This window comes from Tachypleus tridentatus, chromosome 7, assembly GCF_004210375.1.
Source record: "Tachypleus tridentatus isolate NWPU-2018 chromosome 7, ASM421037v1, whole genome shotgun sequence".
Lineage (NCBI taxonomy): Eukaryota > Metazoa > Arthropoda > Merostomata > Xiphosura > Limulidae > Tachypleus > Tachypleus tridentatus.
In genome coordinates, this window is record NC_134831.1 from 79,281,980 (window position 1) to 79,305,887 (window position 23,908).

General features: G+C 31.9%; 1 protein-coding gene across 5 annotated transcripts in view; it reads right to left on the bottom strand.

Annotated features, from left to right (window-relative positions):
* LOC143256051 (nuclear factor NF-kappa-B p105 subunit-like) overlaps positions 1 to 23,908 on the bottom strand; it is a 132,149-nt gene that overhangs the window by 23,872 nt on the left and 84,369 nt on the right. For 2 of the 5 annotated variants that reach the window (XR_013030979.1, XM_076512697.1), the window contains exons 3-8: positions 20,610 to 20,746; positions 19,319 to 19,473; positions 15,144 to 15,253; positions 13,797 to 13,961; positions 12,231 to 12,335; positions 492 to 586 (exon numbers count right to left, since the gene is read on the bottom strand). Coding sequence is in view for 4 of the 5 variants with exons in the window: in XM_076512697.1 (XP_076368812.1) it covers positions 492 to 586; positions 12,231 to 12,335; positions 13,797 to 13,961; positions 15,144 to 15,253; positions 19,319 to 19,473; positions 20,610 to 20,746 (767 nt within the window). In the remaining variant the exon portion in view is untranslated. Of the gene's footprint in view, positions 1 to 491; positions 587 to 12,230; positions 12,336 to 13,796; positions 13,962 to 15,143; positions 15,254 to 19,318; positions 19,474 to 20,244; positions 20,345 to 20,609; positions 20,747 to 22,115; positions 22,862 to 23,908 lie in introns of those variants that run through there. The other 3 variants (XM_076512699.1, XM_076512698.1, XM_076512700.1) reach the window with 3 other exon arrangements.

Here is a 23,908-nt window from a genome sequence, read left to right on the forward strand (position 1 = left end):
TGAATAACAGACTATATTTACAAATCATTTCATCTGAGTGATAAAGGATCTTTTAAAACATCAACACAATAGAATAATTCCATTCAGTGTAACGCGTTTATCATTACATTTGAAAATGTGGGTTAAGGTGTTTGACTCATAATCTGAGGGTCGCAGGTTCGATTCCCCGTCACACGAAACACGCTTACCCTTTCAGTCACAGGGCATTATAATGTGACAGTCAATCTCACTATTCATTGGTAAAAGAGTAGCCCAAGAGTTGACAGTGGGTGGTGATAACTAGCTGCCTTCCCTCTAGTCTTACAATGCTAAATTAGGGATGGCTAGCGCAGATAGTCCTTGAGTAACTTTGTGCAAAATTCAAAACAAAAAATTGAAAATTACAACAATGTTTTAAAACATATGAAATATATAAAATATTTTCACAAAACATGAAACTGAGTCAAGTTCAGTTCTAAATGCACTGTAAGTCTTAAATTACATTAATTTACCTGATGATGTACATCATTTTCTGAAAAATTTCCATAATCTTCCCACATAATTCTACCATCAGCATCTTCTTCATAAAATCTGATCTTGATGTCCTCTTAGCAACAAAGAGTACTATTCATTACCATCAACAATTTATTGGAATCTTCACACAATCTTTAATGACCAACAAATGTTGAATGTACTTTAATTCATTTTGTTATTTAATAAAACAAATTTATTCCATAGAAGGAATATGTTTTCATTTAACATCTGTCATGAATATTTTTATTTTCTTACTTGTGCAATCATAACATTAATTAGGTATGAGGACATTCTAATTTTTATTACTTTCAGCTATACTTATGTTTACACTAAGTACATGTATTAAATTTCATGGCTATGTTAAAACCAATTACAATAATCAAAGAAGTTTTTCAAACATAATAATATTTTTAGACTATCTAAAGAACACCAAACATGTTATTAAATAGTGAGAGAGAGCAACTGCACATATCAATAACTACTGGCTTTTAACACAGGTAAATAATATCTTTGTATCAGAGTTGATTTTTCTATCAGAAATGGATGCTAACTTCTGAAATTGTGCATATTTAAAGAACATGACTACAGCAATTTGAATTCTACACATCTTCCCAATACATCACTAGAAGCTTTAAAAAAATTTAAATATTGTATATATTATGAAACAAATGAAGTTTTATGGGCTACCTATAAACTGTACCCTCATATAAAATATAAAATGTTTAGATGACATTTTATTACAATAACAATTTATTAATTTCTGTACCAAAGGTGGTAACACACCAGAAGTCACAAATTAAGATCTGTGTTTACTCAAAGAAATTCATGTCTTTTGTTCAGTATAATTGAAAACCCTTCACACTATAGAAGAAAAATCTGAACCAATCAAAATCACACAGAATGTACATTAAATTCTGTTGACAGCAAAAAGGTACTAGAAGTATATTTTAAAGATAGCAATACCATATACTTAGTTTATAAGTAGTATTTAAATATTACCACATAGAGATAGAACACATAAACGTGTACAAATAACGGGTAGTATCTGGCTGTTGTTAAACACAAACTGACACATTCAGCTACCTTTGCTCTTTTCAGTGGTATAAGCCCTCAGACTTACCACTGAGCCATCAGAGGATGGGCAGTATTTAGCCACCTGTGGTGTATTAATATGCCTAACCTCCTATATCAATATAGGTGCAGCAAATAACTATAAATACTATGACTCATTTAATACATAGAAAGATGGGTTGAGAGTTTGTGGAATAGGGCTGGGGCCTGATACATTAAGAAACTTTGAAAGAGACCTGTTCATTCTTCATTCAGGATTAGTAGCACCAATCACAAAGATCGATGCCAAACTATTTATTTAAGCACATAATTTTAAATTTTATATCAGTTATTTCAAGTTACAAAATAAATAAGCAGTAATTATCTGAGTAATATTATGAACAAAGATTTCAGATTATCTGAACCATTCTAGAAAAGCTCTGACTGAGTTAGGAAAGGAATAAAAGATCAGACAATTTATATTAAAGAATATAAAATGAAAAAAAAATTATGGTCTGCTATAAGGCGACCTTCATTTGTAGTTTATTAAAAGAGAAGAATTTTGACATGGTTCCACTCCTAATTATTGTAATAATCACTGAACTGCTCAACAATTTCAGGTTTATCAAAACAAACTAGTTTTAGATAAAGAAAATATAAAACACTTGAGCTGTAAATTATTATGAAAAATTAGCAACAGCATCTACAGGGTGTTCAGAAACTCACTGTGCAGTTTTGAAAGCAGCGATAATAGCATTCATTCAGTCTATTTCAAGCCAGCAACTGATAGCGGTGTTTAGAAACAAAATAAGAAGAATCCAAGCCTGTATTGATGCCAACGGGGGTCACTTTCAACATTGTTTATAATTGTCTTTCATATTTACCTCCTGTATTCTATATTGAAACATGTCTGTTAATAAATATACAAGTGCACAGTGACTTTTCGAACACCCAATATAAATAAACTTCCTACAAATAAAAATTTTGCAGATAGTAGTACTAAGAAAGTTTTGTAGTACTCATAAGCTGCATGAAAGTACAGTCATTATTAAGAAAGCAAAGATAAATTATAATTTTAATAAAAATACAAACACTTCTCACAAATCAGGCCTTAACATTTGAAAAATGCACTGGAGCCAAAAACATCCATATCAAACAGTAAATAGATCTGTTAGTGAGCTAATACCTTATCTCTCTCTTCTTCTTTTTTTTCTCTCCAAAATTAGACAGTAAAAGTTAATTTGTATTGACTGAATTGTACTATTTTTCTATTACATTAATCCATGGTTGTATTTCAAGAGCAAAGTAAGGGTAAGAGGTAAATATAAGGCCTGGTATATTACGTCTAATGAATGAAAAAAGTAACAGCCAATAAAACGTTTACATCCAGAAAAATTTATGATGTCATAATGTTCTTAGTCTGTCACATAACAATTTAACTAGAATCATATGATAATTACTCTTTTGTGACTGACAGACAGGAACAAAATTGTATTTAATTTTTAACTAGGAAATAGAATATAAGTTAAACTGTTTGTTCAAAAACTAAGTGACTCATTTGCATAAACACACATCTCATAAACATTAAATTAATCTGAATTAAACCTACTGCATATAGCTATTTGCATGTATCAAGAACCTTTGTCCTGTTTGTGTTTAAATGTTTGCTAGTAAAGTACATTCAGTCATTATTCTCCCACACACTGTGTACAGGAAAATTATCTTTATCAGTACTGTCAGTGTCAAATAATTCCTGTGCAACAGTTATTAAAAAAGAATGTTATTTGTTTAAGCTTCATATAATCAGTTTTCTTCATCATAATATGCTTAACCACTTAAACTTTAATTACCATCAGAATCAATTTAAATTTCATAGTATATGTCCAATTTCCATATCTCGGCTACACATTCCATTAACATGTTACAAGGACCTGTATCTATCAAATTTCTTTTTTACCATAAACTCCCCTAAAGGTGGTTCTATTTTTTTTTTTTTTTTTTTTTTACTTTTCCTCATGTGTTTATACAAAGTCACTTTTTTTTAAATGAAGCCTCTAGTTAGTGAACACGTGTGTAAGGTAACTAAACACTACCTCAATAACACTATCACATTATAATTTTCCTGTACTGAAAATGTATTTCGAATAGGTACTTGCCTCATCTCACTAACACATGCCCATTAGAATTGGAAAATTTCAACATCTCTTGTGTGTGAGAGGAAGCACATATTGGAAACGCATTTTCAATGGAGGAAAATTACAATTTCCTGGACATTAACATGCATTATTTCAAAGGTGCTCATCAAACCTGAAGGCCTGAAAAGTCTGTTTATGTTAAATAAAAAATTGCCTGACTATTATTAAATCTGTTGGTCCACCTTAGATCTTCCAGCCTCTAAAATAAACTAAAACTATCAAGTATATAAAATAAAAATCTTAAAGCCAGTCTTTTTCATTCCTATATTTATGAGGCCTTCTCTAAAACTCTTAAATTTACTGTCTCCACAACATCTGATTGCAACCTATTCCAGAGGTCAACCACACTGTTAGAAAAATAAAACTGTCTCAGCTAAAGACGACTTCTACCTTGCCAAAATTTATATTTGTGTCCCACTGTATCTCTGTTATTGTTGTTAAGCATGAAAAAAGAATAATATATCAACACTATCAATTCAATTTACCATCAGATCCCCTCTAACTTTCGTTTTTTTTAAGATAAAACAGTTTCAGAGATGTTAACCTTTCTCATGTCATATCCCCCATATCCAAGTCACCAATTTAGTAACCTTTCTCATGTGATACCCCCACATCCAAAGAACTAACTTAGTAGCTTTTCTCATGTGATACCCCCTCCACATCCAAGGAACTAATTTAGTAACCTTTCTCATGTGATACCCCCCACATCCAAAGCACCAATTTTGTAACCTTTCTCATGGGCAAAGGACCACATTCAGGGCATTCAGTTCTTTCTTGTCAATCATGAATCAGTCCTGCAGAATTGTGTAAAGTTTGATGTACTTGAGTGCTATGAAAAATACAAAACTGTGGCAGGTATTAGATAACATCATAGCTTTATTCCCTACTCTACCAACAAATTGTATATGAGAAGGCTATCAGGTGATGATGTGTACACAGTTGTAACTGTTGGTAGTAGCAGTGAAAGTGATGCTGCAGCAGCTCAAATAGGGTCAAATGATAGCAATGACATTTATCAGCCAGGGAAATACGTGACATGCATATACGATCATGAATGGTATGTGGGAAACATAAAAGATAGATCAGATGAACATTCCGATGTGTTGGTGTCATTAATGAAGAAATCAAGAAACAAACTGTTCTCGTGGCCTGCAAGGTCACGTAAAGATGAAAGCTGAATCCCTTTCCAACATGTTCTTTGTCTGATAAGTGCACCTGCCATGCAAGGCAGTAGTGCTCACCACTATGTTCTAAGTCAAAGTGATCTCAACATAATCAAACTCAAATTTCAGAAATTTATTCAAGCTGTCTGAACAAAGCAATGTTTATTTGATGTTGTTAAGGCTAATTTATCTCCAAAGCAGTTTTTAAAATATTTTATTGTCATAATTATTTCAGTTTGGTGTGACTATAATCTTTCCCAGTTATCCCCTGTTGTAGCACTGTGCTCTTTGTGTCTAATTTACCTTTGTATTTATCATATTATGAATCTTTTTTTTTTTTTAATTTTGCACAAAGCTACTCAAGGGCTATCTGTGCTAGCCGTCCCTAATTTAGCAGTGTAAGACTAGAGGGAAGGAAGCTAGTCATCACCACCCACCGCCAACTCTTGGAGCTACTCTTTTTACCAACAAATAGTAGGATTGACCATAAAATTATAACGCCCCCAAGGCTGAAAGGGCGAGCATGTTTGGCGTGACGTGGATGCAAACCAGCAACCTTTAGATTACAAGTCACACGCCTTAACACGCTTGGCCATGCCGGGCCTATGAATCTTAAAGTCAGCCATATCTGCATAACTGTAATGCACACACAACATATTTGCATTGCCATGTGATCTAAATAGTTATGCCAGTAAACTTGTTCAGAAAGGAATTAATTCTTTCTTGTTTCTTACAACTTCAATATTTAACATTGTGAAAGACTGGTTAGAATATTTCAGTGGGATTCATAAAAGTCTGGCAGGTATTTTTCAAATTTGTATGGATATATTTGCACACAGTAACAAACCTGAACTGAATTTGTTTTTAAATAAAAAACGTATGGTCAGATGTTACTTTAAAAATTAAACCCAAAAAGTAGGTTGAACACCATCTTGATTTTTTTTGTAGATCATATTCAGAGATGTAAAAATATATGGTAAAAATCTGAAAAGGCTGAATAACTGGTGACATAGTCAAACTGTGGCCTAAGTAGGGCTATTTTTAGCTAACTCATAAAAAATTGCATGCATCTCAATTTTTTTTTTACAGGAGATATAATAGACTTTTAATTACAAGAATTGTTGATTTATCAACTGATATGTTATAGGAAATTTGAAAAAAATATTCAGCTTTGTATTATAATAAGTCTTAGAGCTATGGCTTATTAAATAAACTAATGTTTTCTACGATTTTGGGTTTTCAGGTGATTTTATAGCCTCACTATGGAAATCCTAAGAGAGATGAACTTGGTTTGAGACCATTTTTTTATTCTGTGAGATTAACTCAGTCAGTGTAGCAAATTTCAGTCTTCTACCACCAATACTCTTGCAGCTATAAGCAGCCAAAGTTGCCCAAAAATGAATTCGCCAAAAATAAAACAAAATTAACTAAATTTTAAAGGGCTGTAAATCAGAAACTTTTAGAGATATTGATCTAATCTTTGGCAATTTTTCATTATATGGGTAGATAAGCACATGTGCATTTTTTCAAGGCATTCTGAGGAGGTCACCCAGAAAATTTTCCAAAATCTCGATGATGTGACATGGAATGACCCATATGTGATGCCCTGTCAAGACCTTTATGAAAATCTAGATGTGCTAAATGTACACCTTTACCTCATCTACAGAAGCAGTAACCTTTTCAGGGAATGTCCAATAATTTGTAAGGAAAGATTTTATGGTAATAAAATCATGTTGGATATCTAAAAAAAATTCTAAACTTTGTTCACTGACTTTGCAAAACATCTTTTATCAGACTTTTCAAAACATTTCTCACAATTGATGTAACTAACAGCTGTATAATTACCAGGACAATTTTTATTACCTCCTTTGAAAAGAGGAATGACATTAGCATCTGCCTATGAATCATGTATGTACAATAAATAGTAGCAAGTGGCTCACATACCTATTACAAAACACTTAGGGAAATATTATCTGGCCTGGGAGTCTTATCGCTTTTTATACTTTCTAGTTTTTTCTTAACAAACTCAGAATTAATGCAATAATACTGTTCAACCTTGTTTCCTTCTATCAACTGTTTATGATGAGGAATACCACTTAAATTATCATTAATAAAAACTGAAAAAAAAACCAGAGCTCAAAATCATCAGATACAAGCCTTTCCTTATCATCTCTCAAGGGTCCATTGTCTGCAGTACTTAAAATTTTTATAAGATATCCATTTTTCATCTCCAGTCACTAAACTGTCCAAAAACGATGAGTTACGTTCACGAGAAAGCATAGAAGTGGAAATGCCCACTCTTACTCTGAGGTTGGCTTCTGTCAAATCATGGGAGACCCATTTATCAAGTTATGACACCTTTCCAAGCTGTTACAGATGACAGTGAACTGTTGAATTGGTTGAATTAAGCTTCCGTGCTAGTTCTTCAACAGTTACTGTACAATCTTCATCAAGTGCAGTTAGCAGCAAGTCATCATTAAACTCAACAGGACGACCTGAAAATGGCACATCACTTAAGCTGTAGTCACCTGATCTGAACTTCTGAAACCATCTTTGACACTTTTTTTCATCTGGAGACTTCACACATAAACATCTTAAATGTTTCGTGTAGTTTCTGCTGCACTTTTGCCTTTTTTAAACTCATAAAGCATTATACGCTTAATGTGCTCCTCAGACACATCCACCTTCATAAGGGTTTATTTGATTATTGATCTGAAAAAGTGGAGTTGGATTAGTTATTTTTTTATTTGTCAAAACATTTTTATACATGTCTTACTACATATTTCAGTCACCTCTATAAAGACAGAAATTATGATGCACTTTCTGTGTAAAAGTTTCAGACATTACTTATGGGATGATCTGATATATAGTTGGGACATGGTGGAATGCTTCAATCAAAACCTGTTGGCATCTAGAATTATACATCAAGTCTGCAGTAGGAAGTACTATTTCCCATCAACACCAATAGAATGCCACTGCCCTACTCAACTGAGTGGTATAATGCATTATTCAAGATGGTAGGTCTCCATGGTCCACCACCCTGATGACTATGAACCAGTAAGTGGCAAGGACTCTCATATTCCACTAGATGAAAAGGAGAGCAAATGTGTGTTGGAAAGTCTGGAGGAGTACATCACCTGAGATAGTGCAATGGATGACTATAATGCCACAACAACAGAGTCAATCAACCAATACCCAACAGCATCTGGAATGGTACATCAGATCCACAGTAAGAAGTCTCATTGCCACTGAACATTAGAGATGCTGTCTGCTTTATTCAGATTGTCCATGAGTGTACAGTCTGGGACAAACATTTATGAAGCAAACGAACACTAGAGACAATCACTAATGGTCCTACAAAACACTTCATCTTGATGGTGTGCATTATCTAATACTGCATCATAAGTGAATGAAGACAGAAAATCAACACCTGGTGCCATTTGGAATTGTACTTAAAGTCTGTAGCAGAGGGAGATGGAAATAAACAGCCATTAAAATGATGAGGTGAGAGAGTTGAGGAGAAGCTAATTAAAAAAAGGTGACAATCTTCAGGTAAAGGGGGAAAAATACACCAATCTAATTAACTACTGGTGAATCCTACCTGTAAGAGTAATGTGAGAGGGAGGTTCCAGCACACAGAAGGATCCTATGGAATAAATGGTTTTGGAAACCACAGAAGGGAGCAGTGTAAATAAAATACCATCAGAGGGCTTGGACAGGACACAGGAGACAGTCAGGATCCAAGTGGTCATAAATGTGGGAAATGGAGGATAATAAAATGGAAGAAAAAGTTGAATTACTTTCCCAAGAGCAGAAGTCTTAGATAAAAAATGAATGTTCATGAGAGAAGATAATAAAGGAACTGTGGAATGGTACACAGTTAGCATCAATTATAAGGATCTCAGAATGCCACCAGCCACAAGCTATTAATATAAGGAATAGGAATTTTAAGGAAAAGTTATACAGGGAACATGAAGATAAAAGTTTGAATAGAGGAAAAGTGAGAGCTTGAAGGACAACACTGAGACTCCAATCCAGGAGAAACCGAGGGCAGGTAGGACAGAAAATAGAAAGAGAATCAAATAACAAAGACAACAAGGGAGACTGAAAGACAGAGGCAAACTCAGTAAACTGAATAACCAGCAAATGAGGAAATTTACAGTCTCCTCTCGAAGTGCCAAACAAAAAATGCAGACAACTGTGATTGGGAAGGATGTTATCCCCAAAAGAGTGACCAGCAGTGGAATATATACCATTTACACTGATAAATTGCCAAGGAGGAAGAACTTACAAGATGAGCAATTGATGGAGTAATACACCTGGATAATCTGGATTGTTTTACAAGGAACTGAAAAAAAGCCACTTATGAGACCTGAAGGTAAGAATGAATAGATGACACACACCTTACTGAGGCTGATGAAAAAGCATGGGTGACAAGGGCATACGAAGGGGAGGTGACACCAAAGGTCTGCTCAAGAGCAGAAACCACAACTAAGCAGGCCAAATAGAGCCAAGATGAGCACACAAAACAGAATGGTCTGAAACAATGAAAAACTCTGGGAAGAAGGATAGGAGAATATGCATACAGTTAACATCTTATCTAGTTTTAACTGAGAGCATCTACAACTTTTTTTAAAGGATGTGAAACTGTAGATCAAAAATAGGAAAATTGTGGATTGCAATGGGTGGCAAAAGCATCTATATCCATAATATGCCAGCAAGCACACAACTCTTGAAACACCTGCAGTTCAAACAACCACTTGGTCCAGATAATCTTGCAGGACCAAGATAATCAGTCTGCAACCAGATTCAAGGCACCTGAATACGACATACTAACAATCTGATTGTGGACCCAGTAGAGAAGGTTCAACATCTTGAAACAAAGGTCTTATGACTGGACATTGGACAAGAAGCAAAGAAGAACACAATGGTTGGCCAGCAACTGCAAAATATTGGTATATGGGGGACAAATCAGGCAATGTCCAACAACCCAAAGCCTCCTTGAGCATTTAGATACACACCCCAACACAAAAAGGAAGCATCTTTAATGAGGCAACAATCTTGTGAAGGAGGTGGAAGAGGAACTCTGATGGTAGTCACCATCCAACCACCAAGCAAAGTCAACCTATAAATGGGGAGGCAGGGTAATAGCACCACTTAAGAGATCCCAAATGAAGCTCTATTTGTTGAGCAATATCCACTGAAGGTGATGCATGTGGGCACACCTAAGGAATATGAGGGCTTTATGGTATTACTGCCAATTGAAAGGTAATTAACATGTGCAAATGTGGACAGGGCACTGTTATGAGAGGGGTTGTGTTCCTATTGGTGCAGAGCTGCTGCAGAAGAGGAGGCGGAAGGCTAGAGAAAGGATTGAAAATTCAAATCGAGAGAACACTGTGCCAATCAAGAAAAGCTATTTTGTGAGTGAAGGGAAGATATATTGGAATTTGTAACCAAACATGTGTATGTGTAGGGGGGGGGGGAGTGATCAGTTTCCCCTTAATGCAAATAAAGCATTATTATACATTTATGAAGTTTTTGTATTATGATCTAGGTGGAGGTTTAGTTGTTTCATGTGAGTAGCATACAGAGTGTTTTCATTAACATTTAAACTAATCACATTCTCAGCAGTTTTCAATACATGCTGCAAGATGTACTTTAGTCAAATACAAATTCCATTCTGAACAACCACAAAATTACAAGGAAAAGCACACATTCAGTATGACATCATCCACTGTTCAATTAAGTTGCTAGGTCTGTGATGATGAGAAACCCACTTGAAGTTAAAACGCTGGTATGGGTATTAGCACTTTAATTAAAATAGAGTACAGAACAATATTTCAACCTTCTTAGGTCATCTTCAGGTTAACAAAGAGAGAGTTTGCATGGTCTAGATTCATTTTGTGTTTCTGTCAGTTTTTTAGTTCTTTGTATTTTGAAATTAAGATAGCCAAGCATTTAGCAGTTTTTTCTGTAAATTATGGATAATGTTTGTACACAAATTAAATTTCTTGTATAGTTTTATCTTCTCAAAATTGGGCACTGTTGGATGAAATAAATGTAATTTATTATATTAATACTTTTTTGGTTTAAGTTTCTTAGTTTTGTTAGAATCACATGAGCATGTACAGTTAACAATGGTGGAATGTTGGTATGTTTAGGCATAATGAAATTTAAACAGATAATAGTGTACACAAAGAAACACTACAGATTTACACTTCTTGTATAATTGCCGTGATGAAGCAATTCGTGATGACTAGAAACCCACTTGAAGTAAAAATGTATTTTCTAGATGGCTGGTATGTGTATTAGTATTTAATTAAAATAAAGTATAAAACATTTTGACCTTCTTAGGTCATCTTCAGGTTAACAAAGAGAGAGTGAACAAGTATTGTCCAGTTATTCTTCAGTACTTGTTCAATGTCCCTTCACGAGTACAAATTAAACAAAACAGCAGTAATGTATATAAATATTTCATCCCAAGACATGATGAAAACTGTTATGTTTTCCTGTTGAAACCCCTGTCTGTAAAAACTAATATCAATGACAACATTCACAAATGGTCAACAAAAAGATAAACACTTCAGCTCCACATAATCTGAGATCAAGGGAAATTGTGGTCCATTTAGGCCACTGGTTTCCAAACTGTTTTCAATGACAATATGTTAACCCACTTACCTTGATTTGTAACACACTCCACTGACACATGAAACATTTGTTTACAGATTTTATATATTATTACTTAATTAAATATTCTCTGTTTGGTGAATCTCTTAAGAAACCCTTGGCAACTTGTTGAGACACAATTTGGAAACCATTGAATTAGGCCATCCCATCTACTCAACATTAAACTTGAAAATAAAAACACTCATAGCCAGTCCTTATCATTGAAATACTTATAAATCTTTCCTTTAATTTCCATTAAATTAACTGGTTCCACCACACCAGAAGGTAACCTATACACAAAATTATTCCTACCATGTCAAAATGTTTCACAACTCTACCATTAATATGAAAAAGAAAAAACAAAATCATCAACTCAATCAGTTCCCTTAACAATCTCAAACACTTCATCAACTAATGATCAAAAGTCTTTCAAACTACTGCACTTTTGTTTACATTAGATAATTACATATTAGAACTGACTTTGGTATAACATTTGACACTTTTCCTTTCCCTCCATTTTAGAATTTGTTTTTATTCAAAGTTAGTTTGAACCCCTATCCTTGTTATTTTTCCCAAACAGTTCCTTCCACACTAATTCAGTTAGGTGCAGTTCATCCTATTATGAAGAATAAATACTTACTTTTATTGACCTTTTCACAAAGAAGAAACACTTCCTCATTTCCTGTGCAGACCCCAGAGCATTTACTGATACGCACAATTTTTAATTCCCCTACATCAGGACATTCTGTAAAATTAATGGAATATTTAAAATATATATAAAATTTTTATTTCAGCCATAGTGTTAGACAGAAATGGAAGATGAGTGAAATTCAATGACTGAATAATCACTGAACTCATTAATCAATAACATTCTTGATTATTTTAACATGTATCTTGTACATTTAGTATTGTTTGTTTCACATTTTGCAAAAGATTAGAGGGAAGGTAACCAGTCATCACCATCCACCACCAACTCTTGGGCTACTCTTTTACCACTGTAGGTATGACTGTCACATTACAGTACCCTCATGGGTGAAAGTGTGAGCATGTCTGGTTGGACATGGATTCGAATTTGTGACTCTGATTGTGAATGAAGTATCCTAATCACCTGGCCATGCAACAGATAGTTAGGGTGAAATAATAAAAAATTGTAATATTTTAAACACAGTGCAAAGTACCAATTTTAGAGTAAATTTCCAAATAGGTTTAAACATTTCTTTTGAAAAATAGATTCAAATGAAATTTATCAATAAAAGTTACAAATTAACTAAACAATCTAAAAGCATTTCAAAGGCTTCTTGTCTGGAAAGATTTGGTGTAACTTTAAAATATTTAATTATTTTTATCTCTTTATACAGTAAAGTGCAAAATACAAATAGGGAAAGAACATTATTTCAACTTTTAATTCTAATTCAAAGAACAATAACGTTGAATTAAAAAATGAAATGAACAAAATTAAGAGTTTTTAGAATGGAACAACCAAACACACAGAAATGTGAAACACTTAGTGGCCAACTGATAAAATAGTAACCTTAATGCAAAAACTATCCATATTTTTTATTTAACTGGTTTATCTTTACACAGTATTATGTCCTTTATATTTTCTAATAGAATTTATGCATATATTCATTTTTTGAAACTGATTTCAAGGATGATATAATACCTAATCTAGTAAATACATGTGTAAAATGAAATGACATCTGGATAGTGTTTTGGTGTAAGTGTGCAACAAAAATAGTGATAGGTTATGATTTTAAGGTTGAGTTAACAAGACTATATTAATCAAAATATTTGTCAATCTCAGATCCAAAATACATTTTTCTCTCAGATGTGTAAAAGAACTGAAGTTAATATTTAATGTTACATACCAAATTTAAAAAAGAAACTGTCACCTGTTCAAAGTACAATAAAAATATTGTTTTACACAATAATTTTACTGTTTAAAAATAAAATACTGTAAGACTGGGAGCAATCTCACACACTATACATATTTCAATGTCTTACTGTGCTGCTATCTGCAAAATGATTAGGTAAAAATATTTTGATGCATTTTGAGACTGAGGATAATGTCTCATTTTAAACATTTATTGTGTACTATTAAAAGCTCACACTTTTTTCTGATACACTTGTGTGAAAACTTACACAAACGTCATTCTAATCTTAAGATTTTTCTCCTACAAAATAAAAATAATGCACTTAAACTCACTTTGATTTGCAATATTATTAGAAAATTTAGGCTGACAAATGGAGTAAAAGATATCAGAAACTGTAAGGTTTTTGGAAAAGGCTTCAAAACAGATGCGAACTCTGTTTAAATCCATGTCCTTAGCCTCTTGTTCTGCTTCTTCACGCAACTTGGCTCTCTCACCATCTAGAATAAAATGCATTTACAAACTGCATTTTTTGCTACGGATTCTTGGATTAAATTAGAGATCACCATAACAAAGACATGTGGTGAACAAAAAGTAGATTTAAAATATTATTTCTGAGATCTATGACATACCAAGAGAAATTTGAAAAAAAAACAACACTTTACAGTCTAGTTGGTGGACAAGAAGTAGATTTAAAATATTATTTCTGAGATCTATGACATACTAAGAGAAATCTGAAAAAACTCTACAGTCTAGTGTGATTTTTATCACTAATATTAGAACTTCAGTGCAGTTATTTGTAAGATTTAGTATTTTCTATAATTTATACCAGAAGTGCTTTTAACTTTATAATATATGTGCTCAAAATCTATTCTGTATTGATTCCACTTATTTCAATAAAAAAGAAAATTCTTCATGTGCATTTACATATAAACATCCAAAATATATAAAAACACTATTAATCGTGTGTAAGATTGCAAATTAAAATGTATCATTCAACATATTATGTATTTCATGTCAGAGTTATCAACCATTCATTTTATCCCATACTGCTGATTTAGTGACATTTCTTGGTAAAGGATAGTAAATACATGATAAAATATAAAAAATTACAGAATAACAACAAAAAACAACTACAGATAAGCATTTTGGATGTTCTAAGGGATATGCAAATACAAACTTTATGATGTAAAAAAGTATTTTTAACATAAAGATCACCTTGCATTCTGGTTTGTCAGAAACTGATTCAGCCAGATGTAAACAATTTACAGACATATCTTGAATACAATTACTTTTCATCAATTTTGGGGTTTTGCATATAATGGATGTACATTTTATTAAAAGCTTGCTACATTTAATCTATATACACATAGTAAATTTGGAATTACAGTCAACATTCCTTCTCTAATAAGAGTTCAGCCCATTGGACTAAACCCATATATACTCAATTAAATAAATTCATCTGTTTCTCTCCTTTTACAGCACATCATAATATATTTTTCTCTGGATCAGATAAAATAAAAGATAGGCTTTATGCAACTAATCTGCCAGAAAGTATTCAAAAACAGCCATGATTCTATGACATCAAATTTATTGAAAAAAAAACCCTTCTCCACAATATGTTGTATTGGTTATGTCCCTACAGAGATTCATAATAATGTCAGGTTTGTGCAACTAAGTACCTGCTAAGTCGGTGGAACCACTCTGTCTCAGCTGGTTCTCTACTTTCCTTTGGTATAATATATCAGGAACTTCCTTTTTGCCAATTAACAGAATCCCAAGATTCACAAAGCTACAAACAATGAAAAATATCACACACAACTATTAAATATAAGCATTTATCATTAAATTAATTTTACAAGTACAAGATAGCAGCTCACATATTAGGTGACACCACAGCAAAATAGAAATAAAAGCCAGCTTATATATTTAAGATTGTATTAAAAATGAACAGAGTCTGTTGAAATGTGCAAGTAAAAGGTATGAATCAAACAAGCTACAACTGACTTATAAATGTTTCTGTTTATTTTGTATTTTATAGCAGAAAAATTTAACTTTTTTATTTATATGTTAATTTAAATTAAAGGTTTAGTTGAAAGGATGGAGAATACATATCAATTGCTCAATAACTAGAGATAATAAACAGGAAGATACACATCAATCTATTAGCCTGATACATGGGACAACCAAGTTTTGAGTTTAAGCTACATGGAATTCCATACTAATATTCTAAGGCTAGTGTAATTCTACTCATATAATATATGTGCACATGTAAATTTAAACTCCACATTGAACTATTAAATATTCATAAAATGCTACCTTTAGTTATTTGTCTTTCTATGGTTAAATATCTAATTTCACTTGAAATCCTAGCCTGTTTATCAACAATAGGCCAATCTTATCACAAGTATGACATACAAACACATCTGTGTTACTCAGTAATTGTCATGTAAATTTATTTGGTGAATTATTTAGTTTTGTACATATAATACTTTCTTATCTAAATTTGTTTTGCTGGGATTAGAGTAGTCAGTTTTTGATTAAGTTTTGTTGATATTAGTTGAAACAGTTGTATTTCAACAATGTGATTTGGATTTCCTATTTGGAACTCAGTGATCTTCTTAGGTATATTGGAAACAGAGTGAGGTGTTCAAAATATTACATTACTAATTGTTTTTTTCATTCAGTCTTGTGTACAGACTGATAAAGAGATTTTGTTTTTACATAATCTAAGTACATTATTATTATGTACACCATCTGGTTTGCCTACTCAGAGATTTAAAACCTACTACTGCAATTATATCATTCATGCCTGATGTTTGAGGGCAATATTAGACAAAGGCTTGGCTCTCCTTATGGGGAAGCAACATTGTAGTTCCATCACACAAACTCTATATTTACAATACTTTCCCATCAACTTATGAACATGAGGTTTATGCTCATCAACTGGATATAGAGTAGCTTTAATATAAACTTTCTCATTATGCTGACATTGAAAATATAGCTCAAATACACGTAATATTTTGCAAAGTCAGAGTGTATCTCTTGCATTTTAATAATGAACCACATAGTGAAATGTGGGAGCACAAAATCATCTGAAGATGACTCAGTGATGTGATACTTAGTAGAGCAGTTCTGATACTGTAATCTCATGAAACTCAGCCTTTGATTGGGAGTTTTGTTTTTATAAAAGTGCCACAGAAAGGGCTTGTTAAAAAAAGATCACTGTAGGTGTAGGAATCAGGTGGCTCAGTGGATATAACAGTGGCTAAATGAAAGAAAGCAGTGGATTTTTACAAAAGTTATTCAGTCAGACTGGATTAATCTCAAGTGGAATTACCTCATGGTTCAGTGTCAGGATTTTTGCACAGTGAATAGTTTTAAAAAGTTATAATTTTATTACATGTGTCACTGGTTAGACAACTTTTGGAACAGTATATAATTTCATCATACAAGTCATTGGTTAGACTGCTTTTGGATTGCTGTGTTCAATTTTGAGTGCATTACTTGGGAAGGACATTGTATTGTTGGAAAGATTTTAGAGAAGTTCAAATACAAAGATAACTTGGATGGAAAAGTTGTCATACAAAATAGGTTAAGATCTCTGAAAATGTTTTTGTTTTTCAATTAGAGGAGGTATGACTGTGGTATTTAAGACTAAGGACCTTACACTACAATGAACTAATTCTTTTCATACTTAATATGGGAATGGAAGAATGAGGAAACACAAATACAGATTTTGGCCACTTCCTAATGAATTTTTTAATTCACAATTTAGCAAAAAATTGGTCTGTGAAATTGAGAATTGTTGTCGTTGTCCAGGAATTGTCATTAATGTTCAAGAACAAAGAGAAATGGCCTTATTAGCCAGCAACTGAGAACACACATATTTCATTTCCAATGTGTAATCATTAAGTCATTATAGTGGAAATAAAAATAGTTGAGATGGAAGAATTTTAGCTTAGGCTAATACATTAAAAAAAAGGAAAGTTGAAGGTCAAATCACCAAGAAGTTAACTACAGAGATATATATGTATTTTTAATATAAATATACTATTGTTAATACAACATTTCAGGCAACGTCCTTCTTCAGTAAATCCATAAAGGAAAATTCTAAATCGAAGGTTGTGTGACAATGTAACAAATGAACTTGTATAACAATGCTTACAAATACTTGGAACAAAAGGAAGTTGTGTGTGTGTGTCTATATATATATATATATATATATATATATATATATATATAGGACTATAATACCATCAAACATTTTTCCAAGTCCCCCCATAACTTCCTACCATCACAATACCAATATTGTAAACTACATAATGCATAGTAGCCTTAAAACACCCACCTCAACAGATACAACTTTATTTGAGGCAGCTATCCTTATAACAGAAAGCACTGTAACACGTGCTTCCACTGACTCAAGAACATCCATGCAGGATCCTAAATTAAGATTTTATATTAAGGAACAATAGAAATGCACATCAAAAGTGTGCATCACAGACTTATTGTTTGCTCATGTTGTGCAAAATTATACATAAAAGAAACCAGTAGATTATTAGTGGAACATACACAAAAACATCTCATGGAGTTATAATAAATTACAACACAGATAAACCAGTGCTCTGACACTTCAATTTGTACAACCATACCCTTGACCATTTCAAAATACTTGTTTTGAAGATGGCCCCTAAACATAAATATAAACGTAAATTACAAGAAAAAATAATTTTTGATCTGAAAACTTTCCATCCCAACAGTCCAAATGAGCTTTTTAGTTTCTTGTAATATTTCTCATTTCAGTTTTACCCAAAGTTAAATGGTTTTATACAGTAAAGTATATGTCCATCTGTTCTTTTTTTATTTTATTTCAAACTATAATATATATATATATATATATATGCATTTGTTTGTGTATATATACACACACACACACACACACACACACACACACACACACATGCAACTTTCTATTGTTTCAAGACTTTGTAAGCATTGTCATACACATTCATATGTTAAATTGTCATGCAACCTTCAACTTTAAAATGTTTTCCTTTATTTCCTAAATAGTAAATGGATTTACTATTTAATCAGTGGTACCAGAAGAAGTGCATTGTCCGAAACATATTGACAATAGTTTATATATTAAAAAGTATATATATCTCTGTAATTAACTTCTTAGTGCCTTGACATTCAACATTTTTATTTTATCTCTTTAAACAATCACTATGCATAATTTCATATGCAGTTTGGACTTGTACACTAATTATTTTATATGTCTGATAAAGTTATTAAAGTGTTAAAATGCTTCAACAAGATTGCACATATGCCTTTAATACACCTTTTCAGCATTACTACAATGACAAATCTAAAGTTTGATTTAAAATTTTCATGAATGCTAAATTTTGTTATTGTAATTACAAAATTCCACATCAAGTTAAAATATCAGAATATAGTTAGTCATAACCTGATGGAAGAATTTAAATTTCTCTGAAAATGGTTCATAATAACTTTGTGAATTCTATACGACATTCAACTTACTTAAGAACAGGTATTACCTTTTGTTCTTATGTAAGCACAAAATTGAACTGTCTTTTGGAATTATTTTTAAATGTCTCTGTGTGTGTTAAATTACTTCACTTTAATATGACATTTCTATACATATTTTAATTTTATTTTAGGAATTATAATTAAAGTTTATTTTCAGATGAAAACTAGCAAGTTTTTCTTTCTTTTTTTTTTTTTTGAGTAAAGAATGCAAAGCAGAATGTTAACATAAACCTGTAACAGTCTACAAGTATGGAAACACTGAAAAGGCATGATACTCAGTAATTCAAAGATCTCAGGTTTTTACCTGGCAGTTCCATCTTCTCCAAGCTCCATCATACAAATTCCATCTTTACAGTTCTTTCCCATCAACTTATGAACATGCGGTTTAGGCTCATCAACTGAGTATAGAGTAGCTTTAATAAAAACTTGTTCATTATGCTGACGTTGAAAACATTCAAGCTGAAATACACATGCCATAATATCATAAAAAATTCAATTATTTTCTCAAATTCTACTTTTTTTTTGTTAGGGCCTAAATACAACAGTAGACTAAATACAAAATGTGTATAATGTTTTTTTTCTTCTGAAATATATGTTAAAAATAATAGAAAATGCAAAAAGTAAAAAGATATTTTAAAAAGTCTGTGCAATTAGAATAATAAGCAGTCCTGGCAATCATGTTACTTTAACTCGAATTTGACATTATTTATGTAACACTTTTGATTTCGCATTTTACAGTGAATAAATAATTTATTTTTAAAAATACTAAAATAATTTCTAAAGATAGTTTTGTTGGACATTAGAGTATTCATTAGAAAAACCTTTCACATACAATGTTTTAAGTTTTTTTTTTTATTATATCCAGTATTTGGTATTTTTAACTAGAATGCAACTTCTATGAAACATGGAATAAAAGGCCAGTATAGGGATCAATAATGGTTAGATATAATTATTCCTAATTTAACGCTAGCCCTCAGTGAGAGTGCATCCAGTCAGCAGTATCTATATGGCCAATTTCAACTGAGTTTTATTTCTAAAGTTTTCATGCCCTAATATCTGAATATTCAGTGTGTATTTAGTTGCATATCCTGGCTCAAACTTTAACCTTTTGCATCATAGACCAGTATACCAACCACCAGTTCATGAATTGCCATATCACATTCATTCCAATAACATTTGAGATTCATTCCCAGTTTGTCTTATACTATATTATTTATATAGTTCAAATACTTAAAAGATATTCTTTGACAGATTGCTTAGATAGAGTATTTATGATGAATACACTGGAATGGCCAGCAACTGTCTATTGTTGGCAATGTCCGAGCATAGCATCATCATTTATATGTCTTCAAACCTTCAGGTCCTGAAAATAGAAGACATCATCCTCTACATTTGTGTTTTTATTTACAATAGGCAGTAGCCACCTATCTCTCATCATTTAAAAGGTAATCTTTAGCTTTCACTTGTATTTAATCCTGAACATGTGAATAAAGTGTCTAATATGTCAGTTGATAAAATATATCAAAATAGAAAAATACTGTACTCTATAAAAACAAATACAACTATTAAAAAAAACTACATCTTTTGAAACATACTTTCACTGTGGGGTAAGTTCTCTTAGAAGCAGTGCTATTTTTTCCTGTTAAGCCACCATGAGAGCCTTTTTCACTTTTATATCGATACCTTATCCTATCAGCTGGCTGCTCTATAATTGTCAGATATGGTTGTCTACCTATATAAAAATTATTACAACAGGTACTTTGAATAATCTTTGTAATCAAAAAAGGTCAAAGGAAAATATTTTAAATACTATTAATGTAGTACAAATTTAGCTTAAATTGACTGTTCCTACCAGCTTTTAAAGTAGGGCAACATTTTGGCCTCTATAATGAAGTCTTCTTATATCAATCTGAAAAAACCCCAACAAAGAAACTGAAACATTAATCAACTCTAGAACAAACAGGAGTAATCAATTTATCAAAACCTCTACAACTTTTTGTACATTTTCCCCTCTGATACCAAATTATTTGAAAACACTTCTGGGTATATTCACTTTTGCTTGTACTTTTCCTGTATCAGTTTTACTTAGCTACAAATAAAGTTAAAATTTAGAACACTCAACTCTGGTATTTACTTGATGAATGTATTTAAAGTTAGTTGAAACCAAACAAAAGAAGGGAATAAATTATAAGATCCAATGCTGGAATAAAGGGAAATTCATACACAATAGAATATAACCATCAACATAAATAATTTTTATACAGTTTAACTATTGTAGATCACATTTCAAAATTAATATGGTATGCATAAAAACATTCAAATTAAGAAATAACTCCAACTGTTACATCAAACTGTTTTACTACTTAAGTACAACAGAACAAAAAAGTTTACAAGTTTAATAATTGAAACTAGTTATACATATCACATATATCAGTTTCATATATCAATGGACCAGCTCAAGTCCACCTTGCCAATATTTGTAAACACAAATTAAATATTCATATTTACACTGCTACTGCTTTTTCACTGTGCTTGTTTTTCAGTGTTTTATGACAGTGTGGAGAAGTAGTGAATTGATCGGTGGTATTGAAAAGATTAATAAACGCTAACATACACTACCACATGCAATGAGAGTTCTCACAGTCTTTCATAAGAATGCAGAAGTTGATAATCAGTTCCTGTAATGTTTTTTGTTAAGCACAAGGCTATACAAAGGGCCATCTGTGCTCTACCCACCACTGTTATCGAAACCTGGTTTCTAGCAGTACAAGTTCCCAGACATAATGCTGTGCCACTGGAAGCCTACTGCAATGTAACTACAATTTACCAACTTTCAACCATTATTTTAAAATGTAGAGTATAAAAGTGTACACATAAACAAAAGGAACATTACATCAATTTATTAACATTCCAAAATATTACATAGTTTTTTGGCTTGTCTGTTCACTGTTATTAGGATTAGTACTAAGCACAGTCTATCCACCAAAAACATAATTTACTGGCCATAACAATTATATTACACTCTAAATTCTAAGGACAAAACTGTTCTTCTAACTTGCTTATAAAAATTTGAAATAAAAGCAAACATTGGTTTCACTTACCATGACTTTCCGACTCATTCGAGGACATTATTTCTATTTTTTGAAGCGTCATTTAAAACAGCTATACATTTTTAATCTTCTTGCTAATAATAACACTAATGGTAACTCATTTAAAGTTAAATCATAAACTGCCACTTTTAGTTTCAGTATTGAAGGCACTGTTTCTTTCACTATCACAATATGAATAATCAATATCAGTGTAAGTTAATTTTTACTTGTAGAATTTACTAGAAGCTAGAACTACAGATTCTAGCCCTAAGTTACTACTATTACAATTAGGCATAACTTAAGACTAACAAAGTAACATTAAATACTAAAGTAAAACTGAGCTAGAAGATTGCTTGTTTATTAAACCTAAAGCTACACGAATGAGCTACTTGTGCTATGTCAACTACGGGTATCGAAACTTGATTTTTAGCTATTTAACAGTTTAAGCCTTTACATTTATTCCAAAGGTACAAGATCTGAAGGAAGGGGCTTTATGCAGAAATTTAGTCTTTAGAATAAATTTAGTCTTGGAACAGACATGACATAGAGTTAGACTAATTCTGTTAGCAACAAAATTATCAATCAACAAGTCTTTGTCAATTGATAACTTTGACGGATTTAAAGAATGTACTTTGCAAATAAATATCTCCACCACACTACCATCCTTTAACGTTCAATACTAATATGAAGCCTGTATCGCTCCAATCTTACAACCATCACGATTCCTCACGTGCTGTTTACCAATACCATGGTAATTCCCACGTAAGTTTCGCTTTCAACATGGGGATTCTTCATATATTTCTTCAGACATAATATAATTATGCAAATATAAATACAATCTAAAGATGACCCAAATTTCTTCATCAATTTATTAGCAGCGTATAATAAATAATGTTTTAAGTTTCAACAAATTTAGCTAGCGACAATAATTTTTCATGAACTTACATTTAGGAATAATGTTTTTCATATTTCTCTTATCTTTTGCGCCATTTGTTATTATATTAAATTTGCATCTTAAATACCGAAATAAGCCAAACAGATTATTTAGACATGCTTCTAAAATAAAATGATTTTTTTACTATTTCCTCAACACGGATAAATTAATAAGTATAACATGCAGTAAAAACACGTTAAATTAAAAATATCCATCAAGTTTAGGATGTTAACGGGTAAACTTGAGAAACATTTAAGTCAAAAACCTGTTTAGCTCTTACATTTAAACTTATTCGTGCAGATATGATAATTAAGAAATGCTAAGGAACAATACATATACTCTTGAGTAACATGTCATATTGTTGTAAGTTATATGTTAAATGGTTTAATTTATTTGTTTGCTAAATGAAATTACAAGTTTCACTGTGTCGGTATTTGGGTATTGACGTTGTTAAATACCCAGGAGGGTCAGGTACATTTGACCTCTTCCTCCAAATTAATGTAATACCTCTACAGAACGTTTAACATATCTAAACAACAGATGCGTGTGCATAGAATTTTTTTTTTTTTTTGAAATTCCAAAAGTGATGATGATTGTAGACTTCGAAATTTTATAAAAATAGTCCTGGAATAACTAGATTATTTGTGAATGTTAATAATCGAGAGACTCTAAGAAATATATTGAAGTAAAGATATATTTTAAGCACGAGAAACAATGAATTTCAAATCTTTTAGTGATCGAGAAGTTAATATTTAGATCACTGTTAACAGATAAGCCGTGAAAGTGTACAAGCAAGTTTATTCAGTACAGTAGTCGTTGTAACGTGTATTAACAATTACGTTTCTGTTGCAAGTGAAAGCATTTCTTATGA